Raw genomic sequence first — 15476 nt, forward strand, 5'->3', positions numbered from 1 at the left:
CAAAAAATTTACAGAGCATTCCAGTGAAATCAAGCTTTAACTTAGGGAGAAGGGAGAAAAGTTAGTGTGTTATTTTCTGTCGAGATCTAATTCGTTACGCTCGTACTGCACTGGCAAAGACCTTTGATAAATCTTTTATAAAAGCTGGGACCATGCTTTAACATTTATAAGATATAATAAAAGTACTCCAGCACACCTTTAAAAGATTTTATAAAACGTCTTTCGTAGAAGGTATTTGACAAAGTTCTTTTCCAGTGTAACCTGAGCCATAGAGAGGACTACATTCTCTGAATGGACATAGACAAGGAATTAAGCGGGCTGGGGTGGTGTTTAAAGAACTATACTGCCACTCGTCACAAAGTGACATAGGGAATGCAAGGAAATCATTAATCAGAATGGCCAGGCAATGATTCGATTTTCGTTCACCTCGAACACGGGTCCAGACTATTAGTCGTTGCGTCAAGTCGGTCGGTTTATGTTAGCGAGGGTGGTGGCGGGTTTTCTGGTTGTGGCTAAATACGGACATTTTTCAGAGAGTGAACATTATTACTGATCCAGGAAGTTATGGCCTATCAAAGCTGTTTTACTTTGAAGTGTGCGACTTCCGTAGTAACTTAACAGAAGTACTGAGTATCTGACCACGATACGATTCGAAACTAATTAAACCATTTCGACCACAGCTATCGAAACATGGGATATTATTCTACACTACGATCTACAGAAGAATGCCACGGTTGACAAAAGCCGACCTGGGAGATCAGTTTGGGTTCCGGAGAAATCTAGAACACGCGAGGCGATACTGACGTATTTTAAAAGATACCTCGAAGAAATATAAACCTAAATTTATAGCATCTGTAAATTTAAATAAAGCTTTTGGAAATGGTGACTGTAATACTTTCTTTGTAATTACGAAGTTATTAAGGGCAAAAGACACGGCGCAAAAGTTAATCTACACCTCGGAAAGAAGCCGGACGATGTTCGACAACGACCCGTGTCATCCAAACAGTGATATCCACGGCAGTGGACTCTGGCCGCGAGAGAGAGAAACCAAATCTCTAACACTGTAAGCGCGGCCAAACTCAAATCAGTTTCTGTAGTTAAGACGAGTTTTACACAGGACAGATTAGCGTAGAGAGCTGCGTCAAAGAATTCTTCGAACTGAAGACGAACCCACCACCATGACTGCACTATACATCCAGAAGCATTTTATCGAATCTGACAGCGGAATCGAAAACCAGCACTAACACTATCGACTCCCTGGAGGAAGCACCTTCGAAGTGGGAAAGCGAGAGGACGAACGGAATTAGTGGAAAGGAGCGTGCTAGCAGAAGGCAGAGGGTCGAACTTACCCCGCGCAGCATCGTCGTGTCCGGGGGACTCGTTGCCGCTGGAGTCTGCGCTGTCCTGGCCGGCACCGTCCGACCGCGGTGACATTGCCTCTTCCTGCAACGCGACAACACCAAATTAGTCGCTGAGCCGCGCCGCCCGACCTATTATAGAAATGGCTACAGCTGGGGCCAAACCTGACCCCATCCGTCAAGACTCATTGGTAAGCAGCGGGCGCAGCCAGCCACAGTGCACCTGGTCGCACAAGAACCTACGGCGCAGAAAACAATTAAACGGCGACACCGCCTACATATTTCAGCACCGGCGAGCGGCGCAAGAACAGCGGCGCTGCGGCCGCAGCCGGGCAGCGAAGCCCGGACAGGTGCTCCGCCAGCGTGAGAGAACACCTGCCACACGCCATACGTCGCCTTTATCTGCTCCACGACACCATCTGGCCCGGACACGGCGACGCTATCACCGCCAGTTTCGAGAACACGGCGAAACTCACATTTTGCCACTAATAAAACCGCGAAATTTTATTCGAAGGTATAAATACGGAGCTCGTGCAAAGCTACGAAAAAACTACTGTGTAAGCAGGTACGTTCTTCCACTACTTTACTACCGACACCTCCGACGCTGACGCACTTCCCGGATATATTGTGTATTACTTAACGTAGCAGCGCGATAGCTAACCAGGTAGGGAAGATGGCCCGCGACCGGCTCGAACTAGCTAGCCGGATTAATGAATGAATTTGGATTCCATTTAAAATTTGTGTACCATGACGACACAACGAGCATTACGAACAAGGGAAAACTCCAGCGTTGGTCGTATAAATTTGAATTTTTTTTTGTTACTACTGGATTTCAATTTCAATCACAGAGCTATCATCTTCTGTTCAAGACTAAGTCCAGTGGACTCATATAATCATGCACAAAATATAGCTTCGGATATAGGTGTTCATAGCGAAGAACATGCCAACTAGCAGGTTAGAGTTTTAATCTTACCTGCTATTTGGCATGTTCTTCACTATGAACACCGTTGTTTGAAGCTATATTTCGTGCACGATTGTACATTGGACTGAAGTCTTGCACACAGGATGATCACTCTGTGATTGAAATCGATATGCAATAGTAGAAAACGGTTTCAAATTTATACGACCAATGCTGGAGTTTCCCTTGTTTGCAAAGATTAATGATTGTTGTTTTGGCACGCTGATCAGCCAGCGTGTGAAATGGTACAGGAAGTGAAATGTGACCAAGGACACAATAAAAGCTATTGAAACCTGGCGTTACAGAAAAATCGTAATGACAGGAAGGTTACATTGAATAATGAAGAGGCAATGAATGGAATCGGGGAGAAAAGAAACCTATGGTGCGTCATTATTAAAAGAAGGGATCAGTTGACCGCACGCATTCTGAAGCATCGAGGAATCGTCAGTTTGGTAACGAACGGAAGTTGGGGTGGGGATGGGGGTAAAAATTACAGAGGTAGACCAAGTTTTGACTACAATGAAAACGTTCAAGAGCATATAGGTTGGAGTAATGATGCAGAGAAGAGATTTGCACAGAACAGACTAGTGAGATCAGCATGAAACAATCTTCAAGCTAACACATCATAGACGAACATAGGGCTGGTTTCGAATCTGCGTTTCAGAAAGGCAATAATTAAAACGCCAATATACGCAGAATGAAAGCTTCCATAATCGCCAAACAAAAGCTGTATATATCCTCCTTCACGTTCCTGATTATTGTGATAAGTGCACCGGATTGTAAATTAAAATGAAATTGCCCTACCTTGTGACATGCGATCATTAATTTCTTTAGCCACATCTACATTCCACGAAATAGGTCGGATTCAACTTTCGTGGGACATTCTAAACCGCAGACCTGGAGCCCTACTACTACTACTACTACTACTACTTCCGGTATGCCTTGTACATCGCCATGTTGACAGGACAGCTCTTAGTACATACATTTGTGCTATGCGCCTTATCTTGTTTATGGGGTGTCGTAATTATCTAAAATTATATATTTTTGAGTCTAAAAATATATCTAAAATAAAAGATCAAACATAGACTGACGGCAGCGTAACCTGTTACGAAAAAGCTATGATCCACGAGCACTAGTCCACTATAGTACCACAGTCTTGCGCACACCTCCAGCTAACAAACTCTCAAATTTGTCATTGTAACTGCTTTAGACCTTCAGCTGTTCCAAAAAGTACGCTCTCCATCAATTACCATACATATCATCTCCATCATCATCGTTCAGAGAAAAAAATATTTGATGTACCAGCAGTAATTCGCAAAGACATTATGCTGGGAAGACACTCGTGAGCAAATGTATTAGAGAGAACTGCTACACTGGAGAGAGAATTTCTATCGCTACGGCGAATGGAAAACTTCGACATGTCACGTGACTGAATTGTCGTCAAACATCACACTGCTCGGCAGTCGAGCGCAGAATGGGCAAAATGCACGTATTGACAGCATATTGCACCTCTACTCTTTCCATCACAACTTTTACAGCGCATGTCAACAGTTAAGGTGCGGATTCGAGACGGTTTTATGGCGCCCCGCCTCTTCCTACATGTATGGTCACACCGCTTGAATATGTCGTAAACACTGCGCGCGTTACATGTGTGTGGTTACGCGCCAATAAGTGCTTAAGTGACCTTCTGGTCGATATTCCCACAGAACTTCTGCAGTCCTTCATTTGGTACCGGGGTCGATGTTTTAGCCTTCGCGGATCTAACCTCACAGAGAGACCCAATAGTGCTTTCATGGGATTGCAGTTCGTTCTACGTGCCGCTAGTGTGTTTGTTGAGCTGGAGTGGGACTCCATGCAATGTTTGTTGCATATGCACATTCCCCCACGCAGCACTCACGTCCACGTTCTTGCTATACTCATCCTCTACAACATTAATTACACACGTTTCTTCACTATATCAGCATCGCATTCTCTCTTTCACTATTACAGTGATTGTGCAGGGAGGGGGGGGGGGGGGGGGACTCTTATATGTCGCAACCTGGCACAGCTGTCTTTCATATCGGAGAGATTCTGTTGGCGACATCATTTACTGCCGCCCACCATACGCGGTTCCTTGTTCATTAGTATAGGGTGTTGGTTGGTTGGTTGGTTTGGGGAAGGAGACCAGACAGCGTGGTCATCGGTCTCATCGGATTAGGGAAGGATTGGGAAGGAAGTCGGCCGTGCCCTTTCAGAGGAACCATCCCGGCATTTGCCTGGAGTGATTTAGGGAAATCACGAGTATAGGGTGTGAAAAGGAAGCAGTAGTTGAGTAGGGAGTGAGACAAGGCTGTAGCTTCTGCCCGACAATATTCAATCTGTATATTGAGCCAACAGTGAGGAAAACCAAGAAGATATTTGCACAGGGAACTAAAGTTAAGGCAAAAGAAATAAAAGCTTTGCAGTTTGCCGATGACATCGTTATCGTCCCGGAGACGGCAAACGACTTGCAAGAATGTATAGTGTCTTGAAATGAGGTCATAAGATGAACATCAACAAAAGTAAAACAAGGGTAATTGAATGTAATCGAATTAAACCCGGTGATGTTGACAGATTAGGAAATGACATACTAAGATCAGTAGATGAGTTTAGTTATTTGGGCAGTAAATGAACTGATAGGTCGAAGACTGCCAACAGCAAGAAAAGCGTATGCCAGGCGAAGGCTTCTATCCACTCACTCGCCGACCAGTCTGGTGTGGCAATAGAACCCAACAAAAGCAAATCTGAAGCTCTAAATTGAGTGTTCAAGAAATCATTCACACAGAGGGATCGAAGAACACACGACCATCGTTTGACTGTGTCACAGACTCCCGCATGGAGGACATCGAAATGGGCATCCCTGGGGTAGAGAAGCAACTGAAAGAGTTGAAAAAACAAATAAGTCGCCAGATCCGGATGGAATCCCAAGTCGGTTTTACAAAGAGTACTTATCGGCATTGGCCTCTTACTTAGCTATCATTTATGGCGAATTTCGCGCCCAGAGCAAAGTCCCAAGCGACTGGAAAAAAGCGGAGGTTACTCCTGTATATAACAAAGGTAAAGGAATGGACTCACAATTACAGACCAACCATATGGAATATGTACAGAACTCACGAGGTTGTCCTCGACGGCGAGTGTTCTTCAGAGACAAGGGTATCGTCAGGGGTTCTCCATGGAGTGTAATAGGACTCCTCTTTATTCTCTACACAGAATTAACATTAATAAAAGCGATCAACTGCAGGGACGAATTCCTGACTGGAAATGGAGGGAAAAAATGGTCTACGATGATGATGTTTGGTCTGTGGGGCGCTCAACTGCGTGGTCATCAGCGCCCGTACAAAGTCCCAATTTTTACACAGTCCATTGTTTTACACAGTCCAATCTAGCCAGTATCACGATGGATACGGATGATGAGAAAATGACGACGACGACACAAACACCCAGTCCCCGGGCAGAGAAAATCCCCAACCCGGCCGGGAATCGAACCTGGGACTCCGTGATCCAGAGGCAGCAACGCTAGCCACTAGATCACGAGCTGCGGACAAAAAAAGGGTCTATGAACATGTGTCCGGAAATTCATCGTTGCCACGGTATATGTCTCTGACGAATGACAATTCCTCTGACTACGTGTCGTGTGTTCCTTGCGTGCTGCAGGCTGTGAGGCTGACGCAGCATACTGTAAGCAGCAGATTGATCCGGTATTCATGTCGGGAACACGCCAAGATAATGTTTGTGTACGGCCAAGCAGATGGAGACGATCGAGAAGCAGCACGGCTATAAGAAAACTTTTACTTATGTTCAATTTCATGTAATTAAATTTGAAGAGGTTTACTTCCATTGAAGTTTACATGTAGTTCACATAGATGGCGCCATATAACCAACCGATGTGTTCTCCACACAGCCTGCCTTCCGCAAAAATTAGTATTCCATGAACTGTGTACAAAGCATTTTGGTCAATGCATTACATGCATTGACCAAAAAAGGATAGTGTATTGAGAATGGTTAGTTGCTAGCCGAAATCTAGATCGGCCAATAAATATTCCAAAGGACGACTGATAGCTGAAATCTATTATTTACAAAACTACAGTATTTGCTATCATTCATTGGAATCCATCTTAAACGCCTCTACCCACGGTGATTTATGCCCGAACCATGTAATTTTAGCCACAGAAAAGGCAATACCAAGCTGATTTACTGGATGAATGGAATTCGCCCACGATTGAGTCTCGTACACAACTGTCGTTCGATCAATTCTGAAATACTGATAGAATTATGATTCGCTAGAGAGAATATTCGAGGGACAGCTAGGCGACTCGTCACGGGGCTTTTTGAAATGAAGGACGATTATGATTTATCGTCCCAGCGATGAAGAACTCACTAAAGACAAAGCGCACACGCACACACCGATCATTCAAAGCATATATTTCTAAGTTGCACGAGCATTTATGTTATACTTTCCTATGAGTTAAAGCACCCCGTTATGATCCTAGCAACGCATCTGTGGATTCCTTCAATATCCATCGTCATGCCTACTTAATAAGGACTCCAAAGGCTAGAGAAATGCTGTACAATTGGTCGTGCTAGTACCTTGTACTCTGCTGCCTTTACAGATGTATTGCATTTTCCCAGAACCCGTCCAAAAAATCCTACGTCTTGCATTCCCCTGGTATATTACTGATTTTACGTGTTCATTCCATTCAATATTACCTCTTAGCAGTATGTCTAAACATTTATACGCTCTCACGTGCTCAAAGTGTTCGTCACTAATCTGGTGTTTCCTTGTTTAAGTATTATTCAGCATTTATCCATATTTAAAGAGAGCTGCAATTCATTGCACAAAATGGAAATTTAGTAGACGGCTCTCTGCAATTCCTTACGATCGTTCATAGACAATACTTCTCTGTAACAGCATAGTTAGCGAACAATATTATAGTGGTGCTGATTACGTCTGATAATCGTAGAGGTATTCTGGAAATAGTGGAGCTCCTGTCACGCTTCCTTGGGAGCACAGCTTCGTGCCTGTAGAACTTCGCCGATGAGTTTATTGTTCTGGACTCTATTAGTAAAATATTTTTCGACCAAATCACATACGAGTGAACACACATTCTTAATACAATGAATATATACACTGCATAGGAAGTCACTCGGTCTTCATCTTACGTGAATACGACAAGACACACAAAAAGTAAATCGGGGTTGTCTGGGCAACGCGAAAAATAATCGACAAAGAAATCTACAGGAAGAGGCTACAGAAAAAAGCAGTAAATTCTACAGAGCCTTCATTTCAAAATTGTGAGAACCTATGTTCCAGTACGAGTCAAGAACCATACCCCTTCCATCAACATGATGCTCGCGTAATGACCACTAACTGAAAGACAAATAAATTTAGGCTTATACTGATGGGTACCGAGAACCCTCCCTACCCCCCCCCCACCCCTTTTGTGAACACTACGCGACAATGAGGTACATAAAGGACAACATTATTCTCGTACACTATACAGGGTGGTCCGGTGATGGTAACCGGGCCAAATATCTCACGAAATAAGCGTTAAACGAAAAAACTACAAAGACGAAACTTGTCTAGCTTGAAGGGGGAAACCAGGTGGTGCTATGGTTGGCCCGCTAGATGGCGCTGCCACAAATCAAACGCATATCAACTGCGTTTTTTTTATATAGGAGCCCAAATTTTTATTACAAAAAAATGGTTAAAATGGCTCTGAGCACTATGGGACTTAACAACAGAGGTCATCAATCCCCTAGAACTTAGCACTACTTAAACCTAACCAACCTAAAGACATCACACACATCCATGCCCGAGGCAGGAATCGAACCTGCGACCGTAGCGGTCGCGCGGTTCCAGACTGAATCACCTAGAACCGCTCGGCCACACCGGCCGGCTTTTTATTACATATTCGTGTAGTACGTAAAGAAATATTGTTTTAGTTGGACCGCTTTTTAGCTTTGTGTTAGATGTCGCTATAATAGACACAAACATATGGCTCACAATTTTAGACGAACATTTGGTGACAAGTAGGTTTCTTAAATTAAAATACAGAACGTTGGTACGTTTGAACATTTTATTTCGGTTGTTCCAATGTGATACATGTACCGTTGTGAACTTATCATTTCTGAGAACGCATGCTGTTTCAGCGTAATTACCTGTAAATACCGATTTAATGCAATAAATGCTCCAAATAATGTCCGTCAACCTCAATGCATTTGGCAATAAGTGTAACGACATTCCTCTCAACAGCGAGTAGTTCGCCTTCCGTAATGTTCGCAAATGCATTGACAATGCGCTGACACTTGGTGTCAGGCGCTGTCGGTGGATCGCGATGGCAAATATCCTTCAACTTTCCCCACAGAAAGAAATCCGGAGACGTCAGATCCTGTGAACGTGCGGGCCATGGTATGGTGCTTCGACGACGAATCCACCTGTCATGAAATATGCTACTCAATACCGCATGCGAGCTATGTGCCGGACATCCATTATGTTGGAAGTACATCGCCGTTCTGTCATGCAGTGAAACATCTTGTAGTAACATCGGTAAAACATTACGTAGGAAATCAGCATACATTGCACCATTTTGATTGCCATCGATAAAATGGGGGCCAATTATCCTTCGTCCCATAATGCCGCACCATACATTAACCCGCCAAGGTCGCTGATGTTCCACTTGTCGCAGCCATCGCGAATTTTCCGTTGCCCAATAGTGCATATTATGCCTGTTTACGTTACCGCTGTTGGTGAATGACGCTTCGTCGCTAAATAGAACGCGTGCAAAATGTCTGTCATCGTCCCGTAATTTCTCTTGTGCCCAGTGGCAGAACTGTACACGACGTTCAAAGTCGTCGCCATGCAATTCCTGGTGCATAGAAATATGGTACGGGTGCAATCGCTGTTGATGTAAAATTCTCAACACCGACGTTTTTGAGATTCCCGATTCTCGCACAATTTGTCTGCTACTGATGTGCGGATTAGTCGCGACAGCAGCTAAAATACGTACTTGAGTATCATCATTTGTTGCAGTCGTGGTCGACGTTTCACATGTGGCTGAACACTTCCTGTTTCCTTAAATAACGTGACCATCCAGCGAACGGTCATACATTTGGATTATTTCGTCCACGATAGCGAGCAGCATACATAGCACACGCCCGTTGGGCACTTTGATCACAATAGCCATACATCAACACCATATCGACCTTTTCCGCCATTGGGAAACGGTCCATTTTATCACGGGTAATGTATTACGAAGCAAATACCGTCGGCACTGGCGGAATGTTACGTGATACCACGTACTTATACGTCTGTGACTAATACAGCGCCATCTACCACAAAGCGAAAAAAGTGGTCCAACTAAAACAGTCATATTTCTTTAGGTACTACACGAATATGTAATGAGAAATGGAGGTTACTACGGAAAAAAAAAAAAACGCTGTTGATATCCCGTTTGACCTATGGCAGCGCCATCTAGCGGGCGAACCATAGCGCCATCTCGTTTCCCAACAAGCAAGACGAGTTTAGTTCTTTGTAGTTTTTTCGTCTGGTGCTTATTTCGTGAGATATTTGGCCCGGTCACTATTAGTGGACCATCCTGTATAATGATCGACATACACTACCTGCTTGAAAGTACCCAGACACCTACGAGTGTCCACCGATCAACTGTTCGACGATTGTAGTCCATTCTTTTTAACTCCCTACGCACAGTGTGCTAACTGGACAGCTGGCAGTCGTTTGGTTCCTTTAGCTGATTCAGTGCGATTTGTAAAGTTCCGAACCTGAATCTGTAAAAACGGACCCCTTATACGATCGCTCTGTTGCCCGTCCGTCCGCTCACGTGACATCCAATGACTAGTGCACTTTCGAAATCGCCTCGCTCTCGAGACCGACCCACTCCACTGTTGCTGTTTATCTATTGACAAAATGCCACCCGCCTCGTTTTATACTGACAGGTCCACCTAACGTGACACCTAGTGGTCAATTCCGCATCACATAGGAGAGTCCGGATATATCTGATAACTTAGTGAAAGCCATACGATGGCTAGTGGAGAACTGTTTAGGTAAATGTAGAAAGAGTAGTGAAACATGGTGGTCACCACTATTTTCCGAAGATGAATGAAAATATGCGGAGAGAAAACAGTATCAGCAGTTGTAAAGCAAGACGTGCGAGAGCATAAAAGCGATCCCCGGCTTGAAGTCGCTCGAATTTGTTTCGCCGGGGTGACTGAACTGCGTCTGGGTGACCAACGTGGTCTCCCATGTTTGGACTGCGGTTGCTGCGCGCAGCACGAGGCACCAGGTCGAATTGCGCGACCGAGAAATGTGTAAATTTTTAACTCGAACCTTGTAACACCGAACAGTACGTTTTTACGTACTGCTTTCTGGCTGAAACTTTTTAAAACGTCGTGACAGACGCAATAGTTGCTGCCGGTAACGGCAGTTGGTAACAACAACGGGCACGCAGCGAGGTAACTAACGCGAACAGTATGCGAGAAACGTAGGATGAAACGTATATCGAGGGGCTGTGGCCATATTTTCGCCCTACAGCAATTAACAGCGGCTGCATCGGTGGAGCAAAGTTCGTAAAAGGAGTTGCAGTCTATACTTCCTCATGCAAAAAGTAGCGACGACGCAGGTTGGGGAGAAGTGGCGTTGTGCGTGCTCGGTCTGCGAAGAATAGAAACAGTTGAAATGTGCTGCGGCGTCTAGCGCACGCCGGCCGCCGGTCGGCCGCGCTTTTTCGCACCCTGACCATTAAAGGCCATGCAAGGAAGCAGTGAGCGGCCGCGGCTGCGGCTGTCGCGCGCCGTCAACCGACTGCGGAATAAAGCCTACCGTGCCAGACGCTCTGTCTCTGCCTAGCGAGGGGTCAACCATTTCTGAACCGACGTTAAGTGCGTCTGACTAGCAATGCCAGACGACGCGTACAAAGTAGCGGGCGCTCCTGTCGCTCACTGACATGTAGCGAGTACGCTCCGACTGTTGATACACTGTACGCCGTCCCGGTTAAGACCTCCCCATTGCTCTTTCTTAATTTGAGAAATCAGACGTGTGTTTCTCTCATAGGCTCACAACTTTAATTTTCCGATTCCACCCCTCCCCCAGCTTCGAACGGCGACTACTACAGTGAAATGCAAACACGCAATAGTGACGTATATCCCGAGCAACTGATGACTGAGTTTCTCTCTAAAACTTATACTACACTTCCTGAGATAATAACAGCTACGGATTAAATCGTAACTAGAAGCGCTGAACAATTACTAGAGGTAGTTAAAGTGACGTGATTTAAGTTTTTTCGTCTGTAGTTGTGGTACATACTGAAATTCCGGACAACAGTACCGTAGCACACCTGTAGATGAGCCACAAGATGGCACAGCCCATTGATAAATAAGAGTACCGTGCGGTGTTTCATTTTCGGCACCGGCGGAAACGTCGCAGCTGACAAGTCAATCCCGATGCCTTCTTTAGCCATCCGGAAGCGTCTGACAGCTGCAACATTTTGCTGGTGCTGCCGCCGCCGCCGAAAACGAATTACCGCACGATACTCCATTTTTTTCATTGCGCTGTTATTAAAAAATTACCTGACCACGTAAGAAATGGGAAACAAGAGAAAGGGCACAGACTCATTATAATATTACAGGTAAAATCAAAGAAATACAGCTAGGATTGTATGGGCATGTCGAAAGACTGGATGAAGACATATAGCCCATGAAAGTGCTTTCACAGCAACCTACTGGAAGGAGGAGGAAGACCACGGAAGTGCTATCCAAGAAGCGACAGAGAGAAGAGGATTGAAAGAGAATGAGGAAGAATTGCGAGATAGAGATATTTAGCGACAGATGCGGAATGCGGCGACAGCTGTAAGAGCCCCGCAACAAGGAAAGGATAACTGAAACTTTATGACTACGCAACGAGGCGCCGCACAAGCATGCTCGAAATGGACGAGGATAGCTAAGCAAATTGGCTTCATTATTTACAAAGGAACTATCCCGCTCTTTGTTTTAGGCGAGTCAGGAAACCCACGGAAAATATAAATGTGAATGGCTAGACGAGGATTCATGAGAATTCGAGTCCAATACGTTAGCCACTGCGCTACCTCGCTCGGTCGGTATGGTACAGACAGGGTGATTACCTTTCAATAAAAAAAGGACACAACCAAGAAACGTTGAGGCCTATAGATTGGGTGCCTGTGCGGCTGTTGTCCACCTGTCATCAATATCACAGGAGGTTAAATGCTGGCAGAAAAAGAAAGGCGAGACAGCGGATTCAGTACGTTAAGAAAACAAAAACAGAGAAAATGAACAATAAAATCCGGAACGGCGAAACTTGTTCAAGATAAGAATAAATGGATAACAGAAACTGCTAGTGGCGAATCTGTAATTAGGAATAATGTTACGATGATAATGTACAAGACGAGAAAAAGACGAGGCGAAGAAGAGGAAGAAGTGGTTAAGTTCTTTGTCACAACTAGTGGAGCAGACATTGCGTAGTCAGTTCAAGCAGACAAGAAAACAAAAAATAAGAAATTATGTTACAGTATCCAAAATTATTTACCTATTTAACATATACTCAAATGAAATATTTTACTGATCTTTATTATCTCCTAAATACGCGTTCATGTCGCGTCAAAACCTGAAAGATGCAGCGATTTCAGTTTGGTATTTCTGCTGGTCTAAAGCCGTCAGACGCCTTTCCTGTTTTTTTCCGCAAAATATTTTTCCAGTTTATTTTTATAATGAATAGCTCCAGTCATATTAATGTTGAATTATCGGAATGCGATCACGCATCGCCTGCAGGGGAAGCGACTGTTAAAACCAAGTTTTCGGAAACAGCCACATGTCGCACTTAGTATATTTTATTTGCCGGTTTCGCTCTTCAAACGAACAAGAGCATCCTCAGAATATACACTGTAAAAGATATAAATTGCCATGATACGGAAAACTTTAAACGCAATCTTCAGTGCCGTCAGCCAACTTTCAACGTAATTCACCACACTGGAAATAGAATATGTACCTTACATATCATCAGTTTTTCGTGTTCTCAACTCGTATCTTTTACAGTATATCTTCTAATGATCCTCTTGTTGATTTGAAGAGCGGAGCTGGTAAATAAAAAGTACTAAGTGCGACTACTGACCATTTTCGGAAACTTAATAAAAATTAAAATCTATTTTTATGTGGTCAGTCCAAAGAACCGCCTAAAAAAGTCTATTGCAATATCCAGTTCAAGTATATTAAAGGTGACAAAACTGAAGATTGATCAGTATCTCCACGAGCGTCTTGTACGGTTGGTGTGAGACGGTAAACCGCAGCATGTACTTCACTCAGTCGCCATTGGAAAGACATTATTCATCGTTCTTTATTGCAGCCCTCAATGTCATTTAACTGATTATAACGGCAGCCTAATTTCACGCCTTTGTATGAGAAGGAGAACATTAGTGTTTAACGTATCGTCGACAACGTGGTCATTAGAGACAGAGCACAAGCTTCGATAATGAAGAAGGAATTCGGCCGTGTCCTTTCGGAGGAACCATCCCGTCATTTGCCTCAATCGATTAAGGGAAATGACAGAACACCTAAATCAGGTTGGCCAGATGCTGGTTTGAAGCGTCGTCCTCCCTTGTGAGAGTCCGTAGCCACTGCGCAACCCCGCTCGGTACCTTTGTATGGACTGGTCAAATAAAATTACACGTTAAGGTACGTTTGTACTGCCAACAAACACAATGTTTCTGAATGACGCTAACTGTCACATGGAACACCACAAGGGGTATGCGTATGTGCAACGAAATATCATGTTATTGATAGTAATGGCAAAGCTACAATTACTGACGAGTCATTAGGAAACTCGACCCTAGATAATGAACATTATCCACATTTTATAATCGGAGAAATGGAAAACAAAAAGATTAAATTTCTAATTTTACTAGCGGTGACAGGATCCTGCAGCACAATGAATCAGGTGGGAACATTTGTTTTTCCAACTGATATTTCGAATAATATCCTATACCATAAGAGCGGCAAAATGAGTACAGAAAGCGTTAAAACCCACAAACAACGTTGATCCACCCGACGGAAACATAAGACTGGGCATTTATCTGGAGAACACACAAGCACAGCCGAACTGGTACAAATACTTATCGTCCGAAAACACAAGGCGAAAAGCGAATAAAAACTGTGTTGTTTGGAGGCGGAGAGCGACCCAGTATAATTCTTCGGAAGGGGCCGAGATCGAGGTAAAAGCTGAATACAACTCATAAATTCTTAATTTTAAATTCCGTAGCAAGTTATACACACGAGCGATTATCAGTATATAAACAAGAACACAGTGTAGAACATGGTTCATTCCTCAATAGACGCTATGGACGTTCAGCTGAATTTTTTAAGATGCAACCACAGCAAAAATCGACACGATGAATCACTACAGAGAGATAATTATGTGATATTATGTTCACGAAATATTTTACAACGTTACATAACAACTAATGAACACTTCCGAATACGTAGAAATAGGCTATAAACGCAGAATGATCGATGCCGATTAGACGCAGCGTCGCGTGCGGCATTGGAAAGCTACGCGCAACTTGACTGAATCATAGATAGCGGATGTGTTAGAAGGTGAGCTCTCCTGTCGTTACTGCAAATGGAATAGTTGGGCGTGTCACGTGATGGGATGCCAATAAAACTAAATGGGCATAAGCGACCTGTTCGTGTGTGCTAATACATGGGTACCATCTGTGAGGTCACCTAGTCATCATTCTTGTTTTACGTGCCTCGACAGAACGATATACCGTTAGTAGCTGAAGTCGCGTAACATCATGCCGTGGCCAACACCTGTCGACATACGTCGCTGTCGAATATCGCAGACTAACTGCGAAGAGGTAAGCAGGAGTGCGACAAATCATTCATCAATTCAATAATCGTCACCCACAACCATCTGCCCCCTACAGAGCACAGAAGCCATCGCACGTCGAAGGGCGCAGACACGGGGCCTAGGCTGGCCATTCTGACACAACTACGCGCTATTCAGGCTGGTAATGGAGGTGTTCTAAAGGACGCGTGTTTAAACAGAACAATACAGGTGCTCCAGTACGATCACGTTATAGTTTGTTCGCCCGCCAATCAGCACGGCAATGCAGCGCCCC

At 44.2% G+C, this 15476-nt stretch overlaps 1 protein-coding gene across 4 annotated transcripts in view; it reads right to left on the reverse strand.

Moving 5' to 3' along the window:
• LOC126471433 (serum response factor homolog) overlaps positions 1-15476 on the reverse strand; it is a 246263-nt gene that overhangs the window by 171653 nt on the left and 59134 nt on the right. For all 4 annotated transcript variants that reach the window (XM_050099593.1, XM_050099595.1, XM_050099594.1 and 1 more), the window contains exon 3: positions 1350-1443. In XM_050099593.1, coding sequence (XP_049955550.1) covers positions 1350-1443 — 94 coding nt within the window. The remainder of the gene's footprint in view (positions 1-1349; positions 1444-15476) is intronic.

The sequence above is a fragment of the Schistocerca serialis genome, chromosome 3 (assembly GCF_023864345.2).
Source record: "Schistocerca serialis cubense isolate TAMUIC-IGC-003099 chromosome 3, iqSchSeri2.2, whole genome shotgun sequence".
Classification (NCBI taxonomy): domain Eukaryota; kingdom Metazoa; phylum Arthropoda; class Insecta; order Orthoptera; family Acrididae; genus Schistocerca; species Schistocerca serialis.